Raw genomic sequence first — 26,835 nt, 5'->3', positions numbered from 1 at the left:
GGAAAGGGACCTGGGCCCCCTGGAACCTGAAGATTGGGTAGAAGCGTTAATGTCCCCCAGAGAAATTGGGATAGAATCCAGGCTTAGACTAATACAGTTGAGGATCCTACATCGTTCATATCACTCACTGCAATGGCCAGATGGGGTGGAATAGAAGACGAGACATGTGTCCGATGCAAAACTGAACCCGCCACCTTCTACCATATGATATGGGACTGTCAGGTGATGCAGGCCTTCTGGGTCGAATGTGTTAACACAATCTCAGCCGCTCTGGGGACACCAATTCCCAGGGACCCCAAGATGGTACTATTGGGCATTGGGGGGGAAGTAGACCTGTCCAAATATGAGAAAATGTTCTTGGCAACTGCATTGGGGGCGGGCAAAAGACTTATAGCGGCCAATTGGGGATCGGACGAACCATTGAGCCTGAAACGATGGAGTAATGAGCTGGACAGATGCGCAACCTTAGAGCGCCGAATCTATAATGCAAGGGGCTGCCCCCGCATATTCGGAAAAATATGGGGTAAATGGCTAGATGCTCAATAAGCTCTGTGGGTGGGGGTGCACCGGTAGTGATGCTTGCCTTGTTTGCCTGCTTGGTCCTATTGTTGTCTTTTGGTCCTCGGCCCCACGGGCCCTGTTGATATGGACGATTGCCTTCAACATGTATACTGCTGATTCATGTCTTATTCTTATACGTCTCTTATGTTCTGTTGTTTAAATTCAATGAACAGAGTTATTTAAAAAAAAAAAGAATGGTCGCAAGTACCTAAAAGCGATTCTCGAGTGAAAGTGAACTTAAGAATTGATCAGGAGTATATTTACTTAGTAACCTACTTTTGAAGTGCCTGAACTTTAATTGTGAACCTGGGAGAAGCAAACACGCATTGCCAAGAGCCAACAGAGATTAACCGCAAATAGCTAATGAGCATGGGGCAGATGCTATTGATACGAAAGGTGAAGCTTGTCCATAGTGGTTGTTTCCTACAATTGAAGTTCATATTGACTCATACATTGCCAAAGCCAAAAGGAGGAAGAGGCAGAGTTATATCTTCAAAGGTGTATGGTTACAAGTGGCACTGATTCAATATAAGAAGTGTTGAAGGTTGTGAAATTACTAAATGCTGATGTTATGGTGCAGAAGAACAAGTGGCAAAGAGACTGAACCTCTGAAAGGAAGGTTCAGAAGAAAAGTGCCTTGCCTACTTGGAGGTGTTGACGTACCCAAAAGTGAATCTCGTCATAACCAAAACCTGTTATGGGATTGTTCAAGGGTTTCTGGAGTGATATTTTAGATGGGGTGGACTTGGTTTGGAACATATCCTTCCCTTGGACGCCGTTATCGGTACTTTTGAAATCTCCACTTGACACTTGTCATCTGAGTTATGCAACTCTATGTTGGGTTACTAAAGAGTTTTTGGTGGCGACTATGCAAATTTTGCACCTCTGGAAAACGAGAAAAAAAGCCATGCATTGAAGAATGGTTAATAAAGGTACAGTTACACTCACGGTTTGAAAATGTTAAATTATGTGCATTAAATGGAGAGTTTTACAAGGAGCAATGGAGTGCATTTAATGAGTTATATGCTTGAAATGAGTGGCAACGGGTTCTAATTTGTTTTATAAATAACTTTAGAGTGGTTAATTTGATGAAGGGGTTTGGTGTTTGTCTTGTTTTGTGTGGTGTTTGTGTGTTTTTATATATAATACTTTTACTTATTTTTGATTCGGTATCATTTCATTATTAAGTTGTAATTGAGGGTGTTTTGATAATTTTACTAGCTGCTTCTGTTTTATTTGTACCAATGTGTTTAATATGTAATGCTTTATTTAGATTCTTAATGCTTTTCCTATATTCTGTATTTTGAAATGATGTCATTCTTTTGGAAATGTAAATAAAGTTTTTAAAATAAAGTGTTTTGAGTCGCTAAGTACTGAAGCTGTGATAGTGTATTTTTGTTGTCAATAGAGGTGAGACTTCAGTGGCCCAAATGAAGTGGAATACTAAGAGGCAAAGGAGTATACCCTCATGGCGAAACTCTAGTAGAAGTGCTGTGAAGTCATCCTGACAGATACCTACTTTGAATCCTTATCTTATAAAGCGACATAACTTTGAAGTGTGATATTTCTACTTGGATAACTGGAAGTGGTGGCAAAGCATTGTGACAGGGAAGAACATTGTCGTGTAACGTGGTCTCCATGACAACCAGTCTGGCTTCAGAGCTGGCAGAAGCACGGAAACTGCTCTCTTGAACAACCGTGAAGACCTGCTCTTGAATATTGACTCTAACCTTCCTTCTGTACTCATTCTTCTCAATATCTCTTCTGCCTTTGATACCGCCAACCATGCAATCCTGCTCGAGCGCCTTTGTGATAACCTGGCTATCACTGATCAGGCCCTGGACTGGCTGATCTCTTTTCTCACTGATCGACCCTATCCAGTCCAACTGGGGTCTTTCCTCTTGTCTATCTCTACTTGTGGTGTCCCAATGATCTCTGCCTTAATGTCAGTAAGACTGAGATCCTCCTCATCTGAACCCTAGCTCCCTCCTTTCCTCTGTGGCTGCCCACTCTGGGCCCTCTTCCTTCTCCTACCTGTGAGGCTAAGAACCTTGGGGTCCTCTTCAACTCCACCTTCTCTTCACTCCTCACATCTGACGTCTCTACGAAGTCAAACTATCAGCTGCACCGCCTCGAGGTATTCTTCCTTTCCTCACTTCCCCCAAAAGCTCACTGTCTCCAGAGCTCTGGTCCTCTCTAGGCTGAACTACTGCAACAGCCGCTTTCTACATCTTCCTGCTTCTACTCTTCAACCTTTACAACTTATCCAGAACAGGACTGCGAGACTTATCCTTGGCCTTAAGCCCAGGGATCGTATCTCTCAGCTGTGAAACCTCTCCACTGGCTCCCTGTGGCGGCAAGGATCAAGTTCATGACCCGTGGCATCGTCCACAAGGCTTTCTCTGGCCTGGGAACGCACTACCTCCAACTTCCACTTCCTAAACATCTCCCTTCTCGGGCTGTCTGCTCATCCTCATCCTCATCCTCCAACTCTAAGGGTCGGTTGCTTTTCCAAGAGAGTTGGGGGCAGATCTCTCTTCGGCTGCGGCCCCCCTCTGGAACAGCCTCCCTGCCTCTCTGAAACTTGAGCAGAACCACCTCAACTCAAGACCTTCCTTTTCACTTCCGCTTTCTCTCCTCTGATGCCCCGACTGCCCCAGGCACTGGTCACCTGGCTACCCTCTGAACTTGGGCCCAGGCTCCTGTTGCTCTTTGCACTGCCTCCTGGCTCCCCCAGCCTGTATCTGCAACCCTACAGTCCCCCTGCTCTGCACTTATTAGCCACCCGCTGGCTGCACTTATTGATTTACCTGCACTTAGCCACCCAGTGGCTGCACTTGAGTTTCCTGCACTTCTCCAGAACCCCCACACCGAAACTCTTCCCCCAGCCCCCCCCCCCCCAACACCCCAGCGCTTTTCCCCTTCCCCTTCCTCTTCCTTGCACTGGATGACACAAGGCCTGGTAGGACCGTTGTTTTGTCCTCCCTCTGTTTCCCCCGCCTTGTCACGCCTAGAAACACTTGTGTACAGGCGTGTTATAAATGCCATATATCACATCCTATATCATTGATGCTACTTCTCTAGCATGGGGGCTGGCATGGATTCACATGTTCATGAATATTCCCCGTTGTCAGGTTGAGAATCCTTGGTAAAAGAAAATCTTCAGTTTCATTTCTGAACTTTCTCCTAACAACCAATCAATGAGCTCTGGGGTCATTGCCACCAGCTAATGACTGCCCTCTACCTAAGCCCCTCTGGCAGCCATCTTCAGATTTTTTACGCATGTTCAAGTGTTGAGAGTCCTCGTGCTTTTCTCTTCGAGCTTTTGCTACGTTTTTCTCTTTTTGAGAGTTAAAATCAATTTTTCGGTCAATCGATCCCTTGTGCTCCATCGATCATCCTTCCGACTAAAGGGGACCTGTTTTTCGGATTTTTCAACACCCCTCGAGGGCAGCTTTCATCAAGTGTTCATCTTGGAGGCTTCCAGAAGATTCTGCAGGCCTACAACGCGTGGATCATGTAGAACGAAAAGGACAACCCTTCCCTTGTCAAGCTGCGCTCCGACTGCGGTTTGCAGAATGTATACATGAACGACAAGCATTCCCAGTGTCTGTATTGCCTGCACCCAATGCACAAGGAGGAAGATTGTGCGTTTTGCTGTGCTCCTCTAAGCGCACGTTGGACCTCAATGGTTGGAAGCGTGGCTGCAGGCCAAGGTCTCTGCACCAGGTGGTACCCAAGAGCATGCTTCTCCCGGATCTGGGAAAGCTGAGCTGGCTTCGAATTCCTTTGAGGGCGCCCCACCGGTGGGGACCTAACACAAGGACGAGCACCGCGAGTCCGCTTCCGTCGGTCGCTGCTGCTGCGGGTCCTGCGACGGTCAAGGCCCGCCCATCATCTCCATCTACGTCGATCTCAGTCAACACTCTAGTTCCTCAACCAATAGAAAGCCGGGTAAGCTACGGGAGAACCTGGAGAAGGCTAAGCAGGGTACAGTGTCCGGCCTACCTGCGACGGAGAAGGCCAAAGGAGACAAAGGGTCCGATCCGGCCCTGAAGGAGAAGGCCAGACAGGACAAGACCTCTCCGGCGGTGAAGGGCAATGCCAAACAAGACCAGGGGCATGGCCTCACTGTGAAGACACAGGTGCACCTAGTGAAATCTTCACCCTCCCTCGAGGTAGTAGTGGTGTTGCTTTCAAAGGCCGTAGGGGCGGAATCGCAAGGTGCCCCGGCAACGGCAAGTGTGACCTTTCCTCCTAGGAGGGAGGCTTCGAACATGCCCGCTGACAAGAATCCGGAGAAGAGGATGCTGGACCTCAGCCCAAGACCGACCCCTCTGGACCAGAAGAGGGGGTTGGGTGGAGTGGGGGGAGGGGGCCCTTGAAGGCCTTCAGGGGAAAAGGCATTTCTTTGGATGAGGATGACCAGGACGCTTGCTTGGTTTCATTGGATTCAGAGAAAGCATTTGATAGGGTAGATTGGTGCTACTTGGGGAAGGTCTTGGAGAAGGTTGGATTGGGCCCCAATGTATGTAGATGGATAGGGGCCTTGGCTAGATCCCAGACGGCTAGAGTGCAGGTTAATGGTGTGCTTAAGACCCCTACAGGCTCGAGAGACTAGAAAGGGTTGTGAAGAGAGGGTCCCAGGAATGGCCCTCATGACTCCTATGCGAATGTTGACTTGCAGAATGAAGAACGAAAGATGCCACTAGCCGTTTGGCAGGTCACCAACTACACCATTACCACACAGATATGAAAAGCGTTATGCGCTACGATAACCATTCCAACCAAATCCAGTTGAAGAGTTCGAGGAGACCGAAGTCTCATCCATCGATCAGGTTGATGACTGTAACCATATATTGATGACTTCATTAGTGACAACACGATGTAGCTGTGTTTTAGACACACAGCCGATATTCATCCATACATGCAGATGCACACACACAACTTGGTACATGAAAAATAAGCTTATGACCCATGTAGGTCAGTGAACTGGTACATTTACATAACATTTTATGCTGATGGGGTTTTAGTTGGGGCAAAGCTGCAAGAAAACTACAAGTGCATAAATATACGTGGATCAAGCTTGCTTATGCTTCACTGCTACGTGTAGATGGCTATAAGTACACAGGGAGATTATAGTTCATTGGATTCAATGCAGACGAGAAGCAGGCTTCAGTGAGCTGAGAAAGGGAGTCATGGCTCTCGCAGCCAGTTCCCCGGAAAACGGGCCATGCAGCCAAGGACACGGGTAGATGGAAAGGTTTCTGAACGACCAGACAGCAGGCCCTTCCCGCTCCCCTGCGAATACATGCCAAAATGAATCCTAATTCAGAAAAGCTGCAGATCTTGATCATTAATCATGTGACCCAGCAGGACGGAACAATGCCCGTTCATCCAGGATGGGAAGACGAGTCATTCTCGGCAAGACAAGAGAAGAGGCAAAACAAGTGTTGCAAATAGTCTTGCGACCTGCTCGTCGTCATTGGCTGAGGTGATCAGACAGTGGTTACAAACACTGTATGTCTAGTTCTCAATGTCCCTTCACGTTACCTTGAAGCACTAAGCCCTGTGAACAGAACAGGTCCCAGGCCTGGGAGGACCTGCTTTAGCCAATCCCGAAGCTCCCTTGTAAAACAGGATAACTTGTTGCACGGGCCAATGGTATTTGTGCGACCATGAAACACTGTAGTTGGTAACAGTTTAGAAGTGGTACTAGGAGAAGTCACCTGACATTGCAATCTTTATAGATTTTATATGTATTCAATCCAAACTGACCGATCGCCAGACCCCCATAGGTTTTTGGGGCAAAAACTGATTTTTGTGACGTGTCCCGTGCCTAAAAACTTGTGACACAAGGCCACCAGGGGGTGGGTGGATGACAGCAGCCTGAGCGTGGAGATCCCCGTTCACTCTGTCTAAAGGGGATCAGAGCCCCCCCCCCCCCTACGCTACCCCCTCTTGTACGAAAGCACCAGAGTCTCCTTGGTGGGAGAACCCAGGGCACACCGCCAAGAAGTTTGGAGCTAAACGGCCCACAGGCAGGCGAGATACGTGACGACAGACGTCCTGGGAAAGGGAGGAGGGGGTGCCTGCCTCGCTGCACTGTGCCGGCTGCTGTGCACTGGGATGTTGGTCCGTGGCACCAGCAAAGCCCAGAGGCCCAGGGCTGAGTTGCGTTTCAGGCGCACACCCCAACGGCGGGAGGTGGTTTAGAGGATCCCGGTGAAGGGAGCGGATGGAGGCACAGGAGGGGGGGGATGGATGGGGGGAGAGCATGTGCATGGCCCACAGGGTGCTGCAAGACACACTTAGGTCTGCAAGAGCCCTTGTGGGCAGGGGTAGCTACCCCCCCACCCCCACGGGGAGTGGGGTCAGTGTGGTGTTGTAACCCCCCCACCCCAGGAGCAGAGGGGCCCAAGGGTTCTTGTGAAGCCCGGGCCTGAGGCAGCCGGGAGCATTGGGGGGGGGGGGGGGGAGAGAGGTGACTGCACCAGTGTTGCGGAGAGGGACTGAGTCCAGTGGGCCAGGTGGTGACAACAGAGGAATCAACGTGAGGTGTGGGGGCCCCCTTTTCAGGGGCGTTTCCCGGATACCTCACTACGCGCACCCAGCTCCCAGGGGACTGTAGCCCGGCATGGGCGGAGTAGCTGAGCACCGAAGGAGGACCACTGACAACGAGCGGGGGCCCCCCCAACCCACCTCCCCCTCTCAGGAGAGTACTCCAGGTGAGGAGAGTGAGGAGGCAAGGGAGGTGGAGTGGTCTGAAACCGGGGAGTACAAGGCCCTCCTGACAAGTCACTGGAACTGGACCCTTCCACTGTCCGGCCAGTCCATAGGCCATAAGAGGCCGCGCTTGGAACATACTCTGAAACCAGGTCGACTCGACTCAATGCAGCGCCCCCCCCCTCCCCAGTTACAGAATAGCACGCCCGCAAGTAAGGGAGTCGCATGGACGTGAATTCTAAGCTGGCCCGCTTTGAGTACACGTGGAGGCGGAACCAGGAAGCGGTCGGGCCCTGGACCACCATGGCGGAGGTGAGAGGGGAGGAGGAGATTCGAAGCATGCAGGCCGACATAGAGGGGGAAAGGTTGATGGAATAACCCAGATGGATTGACAAGATACAAGATCGACTGGAAGAAGTGGAGCACAACCAATCCTCTCAGGATGCCATGGAGATTCAAATGGACGTGAGAATGTCGGTAATGGCACGGAGAGAGGGGAGATCACATTGAAAATGGATGACATCGAGAATAGGGATAGGCGGAACAATCTGACTCTTTGGGATCCCGCACAGGGCGTGGGGAGGAGACAGAGTTGGACTTGAGGAGAATCCTCCACAACATCACTAAACTCCTCTTTGACGATGACCCATTGACTAAGCCAAAATGGAGAGGATACACAGGGCTGGAGGACCAGCAGGGCATCCCAGGTCGGTTCTTGCCCGATGTGTATAACTAGGGGTGTGGTAGCCGCTGCTCAAGTTGAAACATTTCTAAAGTGTAGAATGTTATTTTATTTGCAAAGTAGATATTCTGCGATGGTGGTGGAACTAATCACCAAGATCCGGCAGGCAAGAAATATGAGTCCTGCTCACACGCACAAAAGTAACAGGACTGTTTCTGAAATAAATCACAGAACTAATATAAAGCCCATATATAAGGGGTCATGTGTTTATTTACATGTATTAAAGGTAGGAGCCAAATTAACATAGTGTAGAAATACCTAAAAATACTCAATGTCAAAATGAATACATTGGCAAAAGATGGAAACAATATTTATATCCATGGGATTCTTGCTGATGCCACAATTATTCGAATAAGCCTTGAGAAGGCACGGAAGAAAGGCCCAGTGATGTAAGGCAACTCCAGAGTGACTATCTTCCAACATCTGTCCTCACTGACACTTGCAAGGAGACGACTGTGCTCACCCCTAACGAAGTGGATGAATGAAAAGGAATCCAATACAGGTGGGGTTTTCAGTTTTCGATTGCCTTCAAAGTAGATGGGACTAAATACAAACTGTCCAACGAGGATGAGATACGGAGGGCCACAAGCGAGCTAGTGGGTGACACCAGAGGCCTGCAGGGGGCCAAGGAGCATGAGGTTGGGGCGAACCAATGGCCTATCAAGGGACCCAAAAGACGACAAATGGCAGGATCTCAGAGCTTCAGGAAGTTGAACACGTCCCTGGCAGCTGACACGTGAGGGCAGATGATGCTGTATGTTTTTCTGTGTGGGATGCTGGTAGCGGGTGTGGAGGGGGTAGGGGGCTGGGTGAACGGTCCTCCCAGGGTGACATGCAGGGTGGGATTTAACTGGCCGGTGAGGAATCAAGACTGCCTACCTGATATCTGGGATACAGCCCACCTGGGGGATTGCAGGGAAGAGGTTAAGGGGTGTTAACCTAAGAGGGTGGGGGGGGCGAGGGGCTCTGAGAAAAAGTGGTCTTTCATGTTGGGACCCGCATAATGGGTTCCGGTTTCACCCTAGTGATAACTGGAGAGGCCCGGGCACCACTCGGGGTTGAGGGAGGGCAAGTGGGAGGAGGAGAGGCTGGTACTAGTGACCCTACATGATTCGGTTTTATTTCCCTGTGACATAATTCAATTTAGTTTGAGGCTGGCCAGGTGGCAAGGATGTAGGGTTCATAGAGGGATAACATGATGGCGACCACAGGGGATGGCCCTCAAGGGAGCCGGCTGAGAGTTGGGACTCTCAATGTTAAGGGCCTGAACTTGCCAACTAAAAGGTCCCTGGTTGCAAGGGAATTCCGTAGGGTAGGGCTGGATGTTGTGTTTCTCCAGGAGACCAAATTTTGTAAGTGGGAGGAGAGAAGAATTCCTTGTGGGTTGGCGGGCCATGTATACGGGGGGGCTCGATCCCGTAAGGAGGGTGGGGGTGGGGTATCCCATTCAACAGAGCGCTCCAAGTGGAGGTGTCCAAGGTGTGATCAGACGTGGAGGGGAGGGCCTTGCTTTTCTCGGTCACCATTAGACAGGTGCGTTTTACGTTTGCTAAGATTTATGCACCCAACCAGGGGAAACTGAGATTTTTGAAGAATATCCTACCGAATATAATGGTGGAGAGTTCAGGACACCTCATCATTGGAGGTGACTTTAATATATAGGCGGATGTGAATTTGAATAGGCAGGGGGTGCAGGACAGGGCACAGGAGGTGGGGAGGCCCTGCTACGGGGAGATCCAGGAGACTGTGTATGGGCTTCGGGACATGTGGCGCCACTTCCATTCACGGGAGAGGGGATACCTTTTGCTCGCCCTCCCTTTCACCCCATTCCCCACGGAACGTTCACCAGGATAGACTGTATGTTTCAAGGGGTTTAAGGGATGATACTTTGAACTCGCCCGACATCTTTGTCGGACCACGACATGGTGACTGTGGACCTGGGTTGTCATGAACCCAGTGGGGGCTAAATGGATATGCAACGAGTCGCTCTGGAAGGACTCAGTGTTCCGACAGGAGATGGCTAGGGAAATTGTGGTATTCTTAATCACTAACCACACAGTGGAGGTGGAAAGAAGGACTATGTGGGACGCGGGGAAGGTGACCTGGAGGGGGTATTGATAAGGGAAGGGGCGCAGAATAGGCTGCGGGATGAAATGAGAGATAAAAGACGTGGACAAACAGGCGTGGGGGTATATTAATGCGGCTAGGGGGGGTAATGGGAGGTAATGCATCTCCTTTTGGAAGGGAAGATAATACGCAACTACAATTCCTTAAACAGAAATTCGATGAGAAAGGGTATGAGGTAGACTCACTCCTGGCAGCCAGATTATGAGGGTAGAGAGCTGGGTAGCAGAAATTGAAGGGGAGGGGAGTTGAGACCTCCACGGAAGGGATACAGGATGCATTTGCCGCTTTCTATGAAATTTCATACAAATCTGACCGTACCCCAGGTGCGGGAGGGATTGTGGAATACTTAGCGAATACTTCCTTTGCCCAGATTGAAGGACCATGAATCTGCCACACTGGAAGCCACCATAACAGCAGAAGAAATTCGGAAGGCAGTGGGGAGACTGCTGATGGGGGAAGAAAATCCTGGGGGAAGATGGGTTCACCGCGAAATTTTATTAAACCTTCCTTAACGTCCTATTGCCATTTATGACTGCATTTTTAATGATGTGATGAAGACTGGTAAAGCCCCAGATTGTTTCTCGAGAGCATTCATTTTGGTGATACCAAAGGAGGGGGAAGGACGCCAAGAAATGTATCGCCCGATCTCCCTGCTTAATATAGATGTCAGAATATACACCCAGTTGTTGCCGGCGAGACGCGAGGGCTAAATTCTGCGTTTAATCCAGCTGGATCAATCCGTCTAAATCGGTTCTTTTTCCACTGGACAGGGATAGGGACGGTGACATGGGTAGGTTTTCCCCTCTGGGGATGCAGGTTAGCTTAGGAACGTAAGATACCTAGGTATCCATCTTATTAGAGACATGGGGGGGGGGGGGGGGCACTCTTCGGGGCAATTTCACCCGACTGATGTCCATGATTAAACTGGACTTGACAAAGTTGAATAAGCTTACAGTATCATGGTTGGGGAGACTCAATGCAATAAATGGTTGTCCTCCCAAGACTCCTGTATCTGTTTCAGATGCTCCCTATTCGCATCCTGGGTTCCTCCTTTTGGGAGATTAAGTGTTCCCTATCGATTTCTCTGGCAGGGGAAGAAGGCCAGGATAGCATGGGAGGTGCTAGTGCTTCCCAAGGAAAAAGGCGGTGGGTCTGCCTGATGTGAAACAGTATTACAAGGCAGCCCAACTTGGGGCCCCGATACCACATCTTAGGGCTAAGGGGGATCACCAATGGATCGCACTGGACAACCTGCACCTGCGACCAGCTACGGTTGGTGATTGGTTATGGGTACCAAGGGACAGAATCCCCTGCAGAATCCGGGAACACCCTATACTGGGGACCATCTGGGACATTTGGAGGAAAAGTGCGGAAATGAAGGGGGTCACAACGTGTCCCTCACCGCAGGGAAATCTGTGGGTCCTGGGAGTCAGGTGCGATCCCGACTCCAGAAAGATTCCAGGCATGGTTTGAAGCTCGTCTTGCAAGTATAGGCCAGCTGTGGAGGGGGATACGTTTATAGATATAATGGAACTGGAGGAGGCTCCAAGTATAGGCAAATTATCTGTCTTTACAACTGAAGGCGGCATTCTCTGAGAGGACCGGTATTGAGCAAATTTGGCGGGACCTTAAACCTTTTGAGAAACTCCTGGATATTAGGACGAAGATGAAGGGGCTGAGCTCAACAATCTATGGGGCCCTTGTAGAAACTGGGGGTGGATCCACAGAGAAATTAAGGCGAGGTGGGAAAGTGATCTCCAAGGGAGAATTGACCCCCGTTCTATGGGGAAGTCTGTTTAAGGGGGCTTGGAGACTTCGATTTCAATATAAACATCATGGCATTAAGCTCCTACATAAGTGGCAACCTGACCCGGCCAGACTAGCTAAAATCTATCGGGATGTCAGCCCACTTTGTTGGCGGGAGTGTGGAATTAATGCTGACTACTGGCATGTGGTGGGGCTGCCCAAGGGTGCAGTTCTACTGGGATGAAGTCTTGCAGTGGATTAAGGAGGTGGAGGGGATCTGCCGGGCTAAATCCCCCTTGTTAGTCTTGTGTGGGGTGGAGGGGCAGTAAGGGGAATATTGCAGGCTGACTGGGATGGCCTCGGGCTTACTACTAGCAGCAAGAGCTTGCCATGCTACGAAATGAAAAAGCCCCCACACTCCAGATAGAAAGGAGTGGGATAATGATGCAAAGAACCTATATTTGTATGTATTGTGTTCATATAGCACTTTAATCCAAAGCGCTTTACATTATAACAGAATGCATAGAACATTATAACAGTAGAAGCAATTTACATCATGAATCAAAACAATAAAACAGTAAGTAGAGCAATTAATCTGTGAGGGAAGGGGTGAGGATGGAACAGGTAACAGTGTGATTGCATGGACGGGAAGGTCCATTAGAGGTGGAGTGGGGAGGCTTTGCTGACAAATAACTGAGATCGGGGGGAAAAGCAAGTGGAGGGGGATATGAGAAATTGAGAATGGGGGGCTCGGGTCTCTAGGAGTGAAGAGGCAGCAAACGGGGCCGGCATTATTAAGGAAATGGAAGAACCGAGGACGTCGGAGAGATGACCCAGCGCCAATGGTTAGTGACTTAGTAGTCAAAGGAGAATAATCGTTTAAAGAGTTGGAGAGGGGTTGTTGGTACAGGGTGGGATGGGGATGGGGGTGCTGGGGAGGGGTCGAGGGAGGGGCAGGGAAGAGGGAGGGGAAGGGGAGTTGTTTGTTCCTAGAAGAGGGAGGCAGATGACGGCTGCTTTGCTTCGTTACGTTAAAGTTGATTGATCATATGCCTTGCAAATTTGTGCTTGTGTTTAAAACTTTCAATAAAGACTAAAGTGAAGAAAAAAACTTGTGACACATGCTTAGAAGCTTGGAGAAACTAGAGAATGTTGTTTTCCTGTGTAATCCCAGTCTATTTGGATATTAAATGGCCGTAAACCTTGCCCCATGGCTGAGTCTTCTGTTCTTCCGGGGGGCTCAAGGCGGTAATCTCTGATGGCCCCAAGTGTCTCTGCTGTTTGGATATATACATTAGGGAGTCCCCAAAACCTCTGACTCTCAACAGCTGTCCTCTATCCCCCCTGCTCTACGCTATAGCCATAGAACCATTTGCATTTGCCATCAGAGGTGATCTGTACATCAAAGGGTTTACAGTGGGGGGGGGTTGAATTTAAACTATACTTGTTTGCCAATGATATTCCTGATTATGTGGGAGAGCGTCAATAACTGCTTTTATGGCAATACTAAGAACATTTGGATTACTTTTCGTATTGAAAATATGTCATAGACCAGGATATTGCTGATCGGCTGGAATTGTCCGAGCCTCCCTGTTGAGACTGAGATCTTGGGTATGAAAATAGACCGAGCGAATATAGACTACATCCAAGTTAAAATTCCTAGAACATTGTTGGACTTGCGTTCAGTACATTTTATCCCACTACTTGAGACCATTCAGAATGACCTTCGAAAATGGAGCTCGTTAATCCTTTCATGGTTCGGTAGTAGGACTGTGGTCAAAATTAATTTTCTGCCACACTTCTTGTACCTCTTCATTGCCTTAACGATACCCCTCCCTGAGGCCTTTTTTAGAGACCTGGCAACTTATAAATTTATCAGGAAGGGGGAAAAAAAAATCCTGGCTCAAGAGCAACAAGTCTCCCAAAAGATCAAGGTGGTTATGGGTTCCCAGACTTCTACAAATACTATCAGCCCAGCTTAGAGAGGACATATGAGGGATGACCGAGGTATGTATTGAACATTTTTGGAGGATTGGGCGGCACACCCTAAGAAGGTTAGGGACTATCTCTGGGCCTGGATGGTGATCCCTAGCGTACTTCGAACCCACCCGATCGGAGGGGGTGGTATGTACCCGGTGGAGGAAAGGCCAACTATGTGAATCTATCACTATGTGGCCCTCCCCCGTTAAGCTCACTTTGGGGTGCACTCTTCAATTTGAATAAAACAGTGTTTTGTAAAGCTCATTCCTGGTTGGATATGGGTTTAGAGAGAGTGGGACAACTGTTTCAGGAATCTAAATTTAAAGATTAAGATGAAATCTGCGAGATGCTGGGCCAGAATTCACTAAATGTATTTGAATATCTTGAGACTGAAGGGCCATGTTCTAGACTCCAAATAGGTTACACTCCTAGAGAGGGATCTCACACCTTTTGAGAAGGCACTTGATGATAAGGACTTGAGGAAGGGGATGGTATCAAGCTCTATAGAGCTTTGGTAATGACGGTGGTACTAGATAGGCAGGGATTTAAAAGTGTGCTTGTATTGGTGTGGTTTGGCATAGGAAGAAATTCCAGACCATATTTGGTGAGAAAAATGTACAAGGTTACTTTCCACAGGAATCTCTCCACATCGGCCATGGAACACAACTTCAAAATCCTCCTTGGTTGGCACAGAGATCCCTTGAAATCTCCAAGTTGTACAGGGGTGCTTCCCCCATTATGTCCCCAGCGATGTGGTTTAGTGGGTTTGTTAAAACATATTTGATGGACCTGCCCGAGAGTTCAAATATATTGGTCGGAATTGTTGAGCTGGATTGAAGAAATAACAGGAGTAGGGTTGGAGATGCACCCTCTTTGGTTCTTCTAGGAATTCCCTCAGAGACGGCGAGGAATACTGACTCTCCAGGATGTGGAAAGTCTTCTTGAAAGCCGGGAGAATAGTCTTGGCCCAAACATTGAAATGTGAGATAGTCCTGGACAAGGAGGAATGAAGGAGGAAGGAGGAGAAAGTCTGGGATATATTCACAATTGAATTTGACTTTTCTTTTTTTGTGCACTGTATACATAATCACCTTACCTCACATACTAAGGTGTACTCTTTTACCAAGTGACATGTCTTGGGCACCTTAAATAAAGAAGAGGGTGAGGAGTTTATAAGCAACTGTGTATCCAGCAGAATTTAGACGGATGAGGAAAAACAACGAAAAAGCAGGAATCTCTTAGGGAGGGGGTGGCGTGTGACATATCACTGATGGTAACTTTGTCTGAGGGTACGTCTCTTCCAAACCAAGCCCAATCCAAGGTGATCTATAGACCTCGCAAAACCAACTGTGCAAAACCGTTAGCCCGGGATTAGACAAATATCAGTTCTAGGAGTGACTCATAGTAACTTGTAACTATGATAAATGGTACCACGTTGTTTTGCCGACATTACTTTTTTCGATGTGATTTTTAACGAGAAAATTGCAACTCAGCAAAATATATAGGGAGGGGATAAAAAGGGAGAGGCTTGGGGTAGGAATAAAAATATAGGGAAGGGAATCTCCTGTCGGAATAGGGACCTAGAAATATTATGAATCTTGTTTGTTCTCACCTGACTAGATAAAATTGACAAACTTTAGGGGAAGGGGGCAGAGGGGTGTTATCTGGTTATCTCAATTAAAATAAATAAATAAATCACCCATGCAACACATTTGTCTTGGAACCAAGTCAACGCAGAGCAACACAGCTTTGAATCCCAGTCCCGTGTTTAGAGACCGGTCGCCGGTGTTACTGGCGTAATAAAAGATTAATTAATCAAAGGTCATTTTCCTTCTAGTTGATTTGTTCTTGTTGTTTTTCTTTCTCCCAAAACATTGTTCATCTGTCAAGATTAGTTTTTAAATTGCCTTAAAACATGCTTGTCAAAGAACGTGCTAGATCTTACCATTTGTCAATGCAAGAAGGTTTATATAGGTTAAGATGATGCATAAGATTAATGCATGAATTACAGAATCAATCTGGGCTAAGAATATCCTGGCACTGTTGGAACAACCTTTGGGGATTTTGCCCAAACTGAAAAGCACTTGGTAGATTGTGAAAACGTTCTAGAAAGTTACAATTTTGAGGTGAGATCGGCCAGAAGTTAATGCCAATGGTTGGATCATTTGTGGACACATAAAGAAGGCATTAATGACCTGATCTAATTTATTATTCAGTTGATTGTTCTTTTGAAAATAATTGGATCATATTGCAAGTGGTCATGTAGATGAATATAGTGTTTTTTTGATCAAGTGGCTCCAACGAGTGTGTCTGGCCAGCTAGTAGATTCACTGCATGAAATCTAAATAATGTAACAATACGTAATGTGGTGGTGTGACATTTTTTAGGTAAACCTAAAAACATTTTGGACAGAAATTTAAAATGTGGGATTATTATTATTAAAAGGAACGCTTAGTTGGAAAACAAAGTGAATGTTAGAGTCTGAATTGGTGGTCTTGTCTTCCTTCTGCCCCAGTACATTTTCCTCCCATCTTCTGCAACAAATATTGGTATCGTCATTAAAGTGACGATCTACTCCTGACTTTATTCATAATGGTTATTATGCAGTAATGGAATAAGGAAGCTAATTATTTGCATTCATTGAATTTTATGGCTGTATAATGTTTTGAGCAAAAATAAAAGTCTGAACATGTTACTGGGAGTATAAAATTGCCACCGCATTGGGACATGTGGGTTAATATTGTAGCATTGTACTAGTTGGTTCAAGGTTGCCACCATTTTAATGACATCATAAGCTTAATGTGATGTATGGAAGCAGTTATAATTTTTTTAAAACATCAAATCAAGCGGTACAGGAATATACACAGAATGATGTTTGGTGAAGAGTACACCTTAGTATGTGAGGTAAGGTGATTAGTTATAAACAGTGTTTAAGATGCATGAATTGGTAAAAATGTGATTGGTGGTTTCCTTGGTTTCTGTTGCAGATATAGTGGAAATGAGAGAAAGATATATTGATTGGAATACTGTTGGACTAAAATGTCAAAATCTCCAACATTGTGCGAGAAGGTATCCAGTGATAATGGTGCTGTGAAAATGGCCGCCAGGTGGCGACATTTCCCTAAAAATGCACTCCAGACAATCCAACACTTTCCCCAAATATTCTAGGATTGGGGGTAATATATAATTATACCACTCCTAGAATATTTTGGGAAAGAATCTTTAGGGGGCATGAAAAGTTGCCTACCTGGTGACTTCATAGCACAGCGACATTATCACATGGAACGGTGCGAGAAGAGGTGAGTGAACTGTGGATTGTGTTAACTTGGGTTTAGTTTGTTCACACCTTGACTGGACGTCCACTACAACTACAGTGCACACAAAATAAAAACCCAATTTACACACCAATGCACTCCTCTATTCGCGATGCCATACGTGCTCTTAAAACAAGTCAGGGCTATTGATTTGATCAATTCTTACCTTTCAGTCTGGCCTGCGATCAGTAATGGAGTATATTTTATTTCTTTGTTTGATCCTTTTATTTTATCTCCATTTCCATGATCCTGAAAATAAAATTGAGTCCTCTTGGTCAGTTTTTTTTTTTTTTTTTTTTCTTTTTTGGGAGGTGCTGAAGGTGAGGTTTCTGGATTCGATGGTTCATCTCTTTAAGGAATGTGAGGTATTCTCATTAGAGGCAAAGTGTGATATTTGGGACTTGTACGTACCTCCTTTTTTCATTTTATTCAAGAGCTTGTCAAACACATTGATATATTGTTAATCTATATCTTCTCTAAAATGTTTAGTGCATTGCTTTTGTTTTACCTACTTATACTTTCTCTTCTGCCCTTAGTATTCGCATCTGTCTGCTCCACCCTCATTTTTCTGTTGGTTATTTGACTTTTTTTTTTCTTTACTCCGAGATGTTTCAGTTCCAGTTCATTGCAAATTCTACAGATATGCTCAAGTTCGGCACTGGAGTAATATTCCGTTCGTCACAATGCCCCTCAGCCGCTCACAACATGGGAAGTCATTTGCGCATCGGAGTGAGCTGAAGCATGCCAAACGAATAGTTGTGAAACTGGGCAGTGCCGTTGTGACTCGAGGGGATGAATGTGGCTTAGCCCTGGGACGCCTGGCATCTATTGTTGAACAGGTATTGACATTTCTCACAATGCAACGTAACCTACTTGTGTGTGCAACATAGCATCATATGGTAATCCACACAACTGCTTGATAATCTGTCTCCTTCTCTCCCTACTTCATATCATTTCTTGCAAAGCGATTGTATCTGCTCTCCTCCTCATTTTTCCATTTACTTCCTTGGCCTAGGGGCTAGCAACCACTTTGGTGGTAGTGGTGTATGTACTTTATACATTCTCAAAGTAGTTGTCTGCTAATTATTCTGCCTAGTTGCCTCATAATCACAACTAAAAGGAAGTCTTTAGTTGAAACATTTATATACCCTCTACAGAGTTTAATGTCGGGACCCCCATGTTCCTAATCATGCCTTTTATATGAGATCTGTTTTAGTAGTTTTGCATTGCCTAAATTCTATGCAAGGATCTGTAGGAGGGAATGAGTCTGTTTTCATGTACCACTGTTGAATCACCCCATTCACAAACTGTGTTTTTGGGGCCACCTTTAATACTCAAGCTTGCAAGCCCTGCTTTGGTTAGAATGCAGTCTTGGTTTAAGGATAAACCTTGTTACCAGTCTTCCAGAACCACGATTCCTCGCAGAGATGGTGAGGGAGCAGAGTGGCTCAGTGCAGAGTAATTCCGACTTCTGCCCGATTTCAAAATAGTGGATGGGTTTTTTAAACCATGGCTGCCACTAAACAAACACCAGTTACCTCGTATGCACTATTATGGAACTCATAAGATCTAGAGTAAGACTACAAGGGTAGCCTGTCTATTGCGCTAGGAAATCCGATGACTCTAGAGCTTAAGGCAGCCTGGCTGCCACGCATAGACAGTATAAGGCAACCGGTCTATTACGCGCTTTGAGGTGTTGGAGGAAAGACTGTCTATAGTGCCTAGAATAGCATATGAGGGTATCTTGTCTTCGTCATACAGACGACCGGATCACACAGCAAGATCAAAGATAAGCTCTATCTGAGCTTAAGGTATGTATAAACGCACCACTTTGGTGGACATTTGCCACAGGCACGGCTATCCATCCACACACTTTAGAATGCAGCTATGACTACGACAAATTCGGTCTAGCTGCGCGCATAATGGCTTCACCCTTACACCAGACTTGCCTCAACATCTCTGCTATTGTAATACAGCGACAACCTATGACAATTTTCTGTCTAGCTGTGCACACATTGAGTCTCTTGTACCAGCGCTCTGTCGTGTCCTCCTTTAGCACCCGTCCACATGCCTGACATATTTGGTTGCTTACTGGAGCCTAGCCAGCCCTCTTAATGCCTAATCTTGGTCAAATGCACAGACGCACTTTAAGCCTTTTCTTACAATTTTTCCATACCTGGACTTCGGTCCCCAACAGCGTTCCTTCACCAAACCGTGTTGAGGCCATACAAATGGAAAAAGGTGCTATATAAATAACTACAATACAATATTACTTGGGGGCAATTGGAGGCCTCCGGGAGAAACTATTTGAGAAACTGACACCGGCACCTGATGGAAACCCACAAGAAAGGGAAATGACAAAACCTGTTTGAGAAAAATTGCACAATTGGGGCACATCCGATCCTTTATTGACAAAATATACACTACAAAATATATACAGTCTCTGGAGGAGGTCACATGTCAGAATGAGAGGAGAGCATGATGGATCTTAAAGCCTGGAGGATATTCTGGCCAAGAGAACTATCAAGACCTGGCAGTACAGATCCCCATGTCTTGTGGCGGCAGGAGTGCTTATTGAAGACCTTGCTAGCCCAAATTAGGTGCAAAGACCTAAACCCTAAAGAAAGATTGGATGAGAAACTGATTGCAAGCCAGATCAAGAGCCATTGAGTAGCATGCTGAGAGCTATACATCTGACGATGTAGAGATCAGCCAAGGAGATTAAATGGATGACCCTTGGCTGGTGGATAGGATAAAAACATCACAACCATGCCAAAATACTTGTTCAAGGGGAATAAATACCTGCTGGTAGTAGAGCTTTACAGGATATTGAGACCTGATCAAGAAGAAAACCACAACCCAGGAGTGTGGCAGTGTCTAGAGGGTATAACGGTTGACCTCACATCTCCGATCTCTGCACGCTAAAATAGCCCACCTCTTAAAAAGAAGTGAATGAACGTTGTCATTATTTCACAAAGGCCGCTGGGAGAGAGGCTAGACAACTCCTTGGAATTGAACTGGAGTCTCTCCTCAACCACAAAACAGATAGTGTGTGTATATATACATTTCCAGAACACTTAACACACTCCCATATTTCCCTTACAAGTCAGTACTCAAAATACAAATGGGTAAGCCCAATAGAAGTAAATCTAATCCCCACAAACCCATTGCCTGCCTTTCACTGTGGCACCATCCCTTTGAATATACAAGTTTCATGACATTGCAAATGCAAGCCCAACCCTCTTCATTATCTCCCTGCAAAACACCCACCCCTTACATGGCATACAATACATGTTTAGTGGTGCTTCCACTTGGTCAGAGACCTGCAATGCTAAATCTGACAAGCATGATTTATGTATGGACACTGTATGAGGCTAGAGAGTAAAACAAAAGGCTCCTTTTAATCAGGCACTAACTTGTTTCTCCACGCACTGTAGCATTCTAGATTTCTATTCTTGGTGTTCTCTCGTCTTTCCATCGTGCATACCAGTTCAAATCATGTGGCCTCTGTTCCCATTGTAAGCTTTTTCCTGCTAATCCGTTAAACTGTCATAGGCCTGCGGTCCTTCTCCTCTCCCAGTCACCCTGTTGCAAATTTTACTATCACCCCTAGATTGACGGTGCCAGGTGACGGATGCTTCTCCAGCTCCCTGCTTAACAATTTCCAAGCCGAAAACCCTGGGCCCTTGCGCTCCATCCTATTTCTGATTCAAATAGCCGTTCCTGTGTGGTCATCTGTCACTCTGTGAATCAAGTGCCCCCTCCACCCCTCCAGTTTCCCCAAACAAGCTTCTGTGCTTTCTGTTTTTATGTACCCGTGTTCAAGACTACCCTATATGAAATTGCTACATGTATACAAATATAAAGTATCACACTTCACAAAAAATTACACTAAAAGTAACCTTTAACAAACCTCTAACTTTTCTAAATACATGCAAAACTGACATTGTCTCTTTTCTATTGGGATAAAATCGATCTACCCCAACAAGGGTGAGACTATTTAAGTTACTTTCTGATAGTAGATTGCATTAAAGTGAGCAGAGTGCTTCAACAGGAGGACATTGACTGCCAAAACGTGTCTGGGAAGCACATCCCTGAGATTGTATGTTTTGAAGCAAGAAGAGTGTCTTTTGCAAGAACTGTTGAATTACATTTTCGATTTGGGAAATCCTGTGAACAGTAGTTAACAACCAAAGACACTTTGAGGTAATACATCTAAACATTTCTTTGATTAGTTTGCTCTCAGAGGAAAATATCCTCGTTTGTGCAAACATTCCCTACCCATATGGGAGTTTTGCCCAAACCGATTGTGGGAACATTAATAAAACTACTTCTCAAATACTTTTGCTGGAGGATCTCAACCTGGGATTCAAAGACCCCAATGACCAGCAAGCCACAGCAATCTCTAATGTGCTCACTGAATTTGGCTTTATCCAAAGAGTGACTTTGCCCACAAACAAAGATGGAACACTAGATTGGGTGGCAGAACTTAACTGCAATGCCTCAATCGCCTCCAAAATGCCACAGCTGTGGACAGATCACTACCTACTATAATTCACATTGGCAGTTAAAATTCTCACCTCTAAAAATAACCTGGTAGCTCCTCCTATCCTCACCAGGACCAAAAAGCATCACGGCAGATAAGCTCATACCACTAATAATACCAATCCTCAATTCCCAGACACTAATGACCTCACCACTATAATACCATGACCAAAGCCTTAGACACTATCGCCCCACTAAAAATGAGGAAAAGTAAACCCAGAGCTCACCTGAAATCTTGGTTCACTCTGCACCTTAAAACCCTGAGAGCTGAAAAAAGAAGATGCAAAGTCACTTGGAGACACCAACCCACCGATGAAAACAAATCTAACCTTATCAACATCTTGTCCCTATATAAGAAAGAAATGATACTTAACAGGAAATGTATAACGAGATTCTTCAAGCAAACTAAAGTACAAAGGAACTCTTTGTAATCCTAAAAGAGCTGGAAGCCCCTGTACCTGTGTCAGACAACTGCGTGAAGGACAAACTCTGGTGCTCTAATATAATGCCTTAACTAACAAAATTACCCTTCTTCAGAACAAGATTGCCGACAAAAAAAGCTAACTTACCTAATGCAGACTTACCTGCCAGTACTTGCATGCACTCCCATAAACTGTCACAAAGTTTCAGGTTTTCAAGAGTCTCAATCCTTGAAGTTGAAAAAATCATCCTATCCCTTAACCCTTTAAGTGCCATGGGTATTTCTCCTCAGTGCCGGGGCCTTTTTTGGTGATTTTGGTATGTGGCCATTCAATGGCTTGTAACTTTTTTGTTACATGAGATATCTTCGGCCAAATTTGGCTCCTTTTTTCCCCACATGTAGGCGGTCGTAACGCCACCCAGGAATCCCAGGTTGCCGTAGGGGGGTGAGAGAAAATAAGGAAAAAGTGCGAAAATTTTGGGTTTTTTCAAAAAATGCCAATAAAATGATGTACAAAGAAGCCTGTGGTTTTTTTCCTTGTAGGAGCTAGGAACAAATGGTTTGCTGTGCCGAGTTCCCCAATTACGTGGCTTTCAGGAACAGGTTGAGTGGAAATGGAAAAAAAATTATTTTGATGTGGTTATCAACCGTTTTGTGAGAGGTAGGCGATTTTTGCCATTTTTGCCAATTGGACATGCATGGACGGAATGGAAGAAAGGGCAGGAAAGCCAAATTGGAGGACAGAAAGGCATATATTTCTGAAAAGTAGACAAAATTCCAAGTTTAGGAAGGGGTGATTTGCATAGGTCAGGCAACAACTAGGTAGGGGAAACTGCCATCGAATGGGGGAAAAGCGTGAAAATGACTGAAAAAAAAGGTATGTGTTGGACATGGTTGGCTTGGTACGGCAATAGCTTCAATGAATTTTGAGAAAAGCAATGCTCCGCTACATTCCCCCGACTCTTGCAGTTAGGAGAGCATACAATTTTTGTAGTGTTTTTACAAAACAAGCAATACCACAAGCCAAACACTGAGCCATGGTACACAGGAGTTTTACGCTCACGGCCTGACCAGACGCACTTAGCATGTGTAAATTGGGAAAACCAATGTGGTGAGGAACGGTAGCCATACATTTTTTGAAAGAGCACAGGCAGACCTTTTCAAGGGTAGGTGACTTGTGCAGGTTACAAAAGTGTATGGTGGCTAAAGCAGCGACTAAATTGTAGGTCACATTTGGGAAAAGAAAGGGTTGTGAGACAAAGGGCACCAGCAAATAAAACGTTATGAAAACAACACAAACACAACACATGGCCTACCGTCACGCGTTCCCACAGGTGTCCCGATGAAAACGGTACCTCACATGTGTGGGTGCACCTACCTGGCCGCCAAGGGGAAAGCCTAAAACACAAGTAACCCCAAGTCTGTTTTCAGAGCGAAATCTCAGACATTCTGCCGACCGTCACAACGTGCAGATATGGGCCTCGGGTGTCCAAGCCACCGAGGAAAACCGGGAACCCCATGCATATCCGAAAAGAGGACACCCGTGGGAATAGGCAGAGGTATGATTTGCGCACATCGCCTCAGATTTTATTACCCAGATAGCCCCGCAAAGTCCGAAATGTCGGGGAAAAAAACGCCTTTTCCGCACATTTCGCTCAACGAACCCATCGAAACACGCCCCCAACAACACATGGCCTACCGTCACGCGTTCCCACAGGTGTCCCGATGAAAACGGTACCTCACATGTGTGGGTGCACCTACATGGCCGCCAAGGGGAAAGCCTAAAACACAAGTAACCCCAAGTCTGTTTTCAGAGCGAAATCTCAGACCTTCTGCCGACCGGCACAACGTACAGATATGGGCCTCGGGTGTCCAAGCCACCAAGGAACACGGGGAACCCCATGCATTTCCCAAAAGAGGACACCCGTGGGAATCCACAGAGGTCTGACTTGCGCAAATCGGCCCAGAATGTAATACCCAGAACCACCAGCAAAGACCCACATGGGAGAAGGGTGCCCAAGGCCAGGGATATTACCGCCGACTTTGCTGGAGCCCTGGCTGCCCTGCGTTACAGCTTCTCCCCACCAAGGAGTCTCGGCAGTGTGCCAATACCTCCCCGAAGGGAAAAGCTGTAATGTAGCCCAGCCGCAACTCCAGGACAGTTGGAGGTGATCTGCCCAGACGGGCCATTCCCACCCACACCACCAACAATCCAGCCCCAGTCTCACCCACCCCGCTGACAGTGGGCCCTAACCATTGAATAATAAAAAACAGTACTCATAACGTTGCAGCTGCTCGGGTAGAAAAAGCTGTAAACAAAACAAAGAACATGTTACCTACGGTCACACCAGCAAAATGTAGCCCTCCCCGGGGGCAGATAAGGGGGGGGGGCTGTCCTGCACTCCTCCCTGGGCTCAGGCGTCCGTTCCTAGGAGCAGATATCTGGTCCCAGGGAGGGCTGCATGACTTGGCACCCACTCCATTGCGGGTGGGGGCGTGAGGGGGTCAACGCCCCATCCCATTAGAAAATTCCCTGACCCTTCGGGGTGCCCCACCGCCCCTCCATAAAAAGCGTTCCACCATTTTCATTTTTTTCCTTTGGTAACCCAACTCCCCTTGGTGCAGAGGGTCACATTGGTGTGCCAATCTGGCGCCGGGGTGCCCAAACCTTACTGCCCCACCCACTGGGGGGGGCCTGTCCCACCATTTTTGGGGGCCCTCACCCCAAATGGCTGGCGGGGGCACCTCATGCAGGCCTCCCCGGGCCTCCTACAAACAGCTGCGTGAGGTACACCCCACCTCCATTTGGGGTGGGGGGGGAGAGGGCCACCACAAAAGGTGGGGCAGGACCCCCAAAAGATGGGGCAGTAGGGTTTGAGCACCCTGGGGGCAGATTGCCACACTAATGTGGCCATCTGCACCAAGCGAAGTTGGGTAAACAAAAAAAAATAATACAAATTCATAGGCTGCTTTTTAGGGGGGGCTGAGGGGCACCCTAAATTGGCAGCGAATGAAGTACTGCAACGGGGGTTGGCCCTCACCCCCCCCCACCCCAAATGGAGGGCCCCACCTCATGCAACCCTCCCTGGGGGCAGATATCTGCTCCTAGGAAGGGGCATCTGACCCCAGGGAGGGATGCAAGAGGTGGGGCCCTCCATTTGGGGTGGGGAAGGGCTGAGGGCCACCCCCCGTTGCAGTACATCATTCGCTGCCAATTTAGGGTGCCCCTCAGCCCCCCCTAAAAAGCAGCCTGTGAATTTGTATTTTTTTTGTTTACCCATCTTCGCTTGGTGCAGATGGCCACATTAGTGTGGCAATCTGCCCCCAGGGTGCCCAAACCCTACTGCCCCATCTATTGGGGGTCCTGCCCCACCTTTTGTGGTGGCCCTCTCCCCCCCCACCCCAAATGGGTGGCAGGGACACCTCATGCAGGCCTCCCTGGGCCTCCTACAAACGGCTGCGTGAGGTACACCCCACCTCCATTTGGGGTGGGGGGGGCGAGGGCCACCACAAAAGGTGGGGCAGGACCCCCAATAGATGGGGCAGTAGGGTTTGGGCCCCCTGGGGGCAGATTGCCACACTAATGTGGCCATCTGCACCAAGCGAAGTTGGGTAAACAAAAATAATAATACAAATTCATAGGCTGCTTTTTAGGGGGGGCTGAGGGGCACCCTAAATTGGCAGCGAATGATGTACTGCAACGGGGGGTGGCCCTCAGCCCCCCCCCCCCACCCCAAATGGAGGGCCCCACCTCATGCAACCCTCCCTGAGGGCAGTTAGGGGGGGGGGGCACCTCTTGCATCCCTCCCTGGGGTCAGATGCCCCTTCCTAAGAGCAGATATCTGCCCCCAGGAAGGGTTACAAGGGGTGCCCCCTTTCTACTTCGGTTGGGGGGGCACCCCCCTTTCATTCAGTAAAAAATCCATGGTGGCTAGTGGCCCCCACCCCTTCCCCCACCCCCTTTTCCCATAATTTCACTTTTTTTTTTACATTTCCTTGGAGCAGATGGTCAGCCATCTGCCCCGGGGTTCACATGCATGTGCCCCCATGCTTTGGGGGCCGGGAGGGGGAGAGGACTCCTTACTTGAAGCAGCCCCCTCCCCCCCACAAACGGATCCATGGTGGTCTAGTGGGTTGCTGGTCACGGATCGAGCGCCCTGCGCCCGATCCGTGACCAGCAATGCCTCATATGTGGTGTCCTTGGAAAGGGGAGAAAGTCCCCTTTCCAGGGACACCACTTTTTGATCAATCCCTGGTGGTCCAGTGGGCCCCAGAGACCAAAACCCCCTCCCACCTCCCCTCGGTTTTTATTTTGTTGCTTTTATTTATTTTTATTTTCACCCCTGGGGGCAGTGATTATCTGCCCCAGGGGTCTCTGGCGCTGTGGCCCCATGCCTTTGGGCCACGGGGGAAGGGGGGCCGCTTACCTAGTAAGCAGCCCCCCTCCCCCTGCGTCACAAACAGATCTGTGTTGATCCGCTGGCATTGCTGCCCGCGTGCCCTGCACCCGATCCGCGGGCAGCAATACCTCATATGTGGTGTCCTTGGAAAGGGGAGAAAGTCCCCTTTCCAGGGACACCACTTTTTGATCAATCCCTGGTGGGCCCCAAACCCCCTCCCACCCTCGAATTATTATTTTTTTTATTTCACCCCTGGGGGCAGTGATCATCTGC

The 26,835-nt window shown here is 47.5% G+C and overlaps 1 protein-coding gene across 2 annotated transcripts in view; it reads left to right on the top strand.

Moving 5' to 3' along the window:
- Positions 1-26,835, top strand: part of ALDH18A1 (aldehyde dehydrogenase 18 family member A1) — a 1,219,662-nt gene that overhangs the window by 127,401 nt on the left and 1,065,426 nt on the right. For both annotated transcript variants that reach the window (XM_069611512.1, XM_069611511.1), the window contains exon 3: positions 17,803-18,035. In XM_069611512.1, the coding sequence (XP_069467613.1) occupies positions 17,803-18,035 (233 nt within the window). The remainder of the gene's footprint in view (positions 1-17,802; positions 18,036-26,835) is intronic.

Source organism: Ambystoma mexicanum, chromosome 8 (genome assembly GCF_040938575.1).
Source record: "Ambystoma mexicanum isolate Mex_15411 chromosome 8, UKY_AmexF1_1, whole genome shotgun sequence".
Lineage (NCBI taxonomy): Eukaryota > Metazoa > Chordata > Amphibia > Caudata > Ambystomatidae > Ambystoma > Ambystoma mexicanum.
This window is presented reverse-complemented; position numbering and strand designations above follow the sequence as displayed.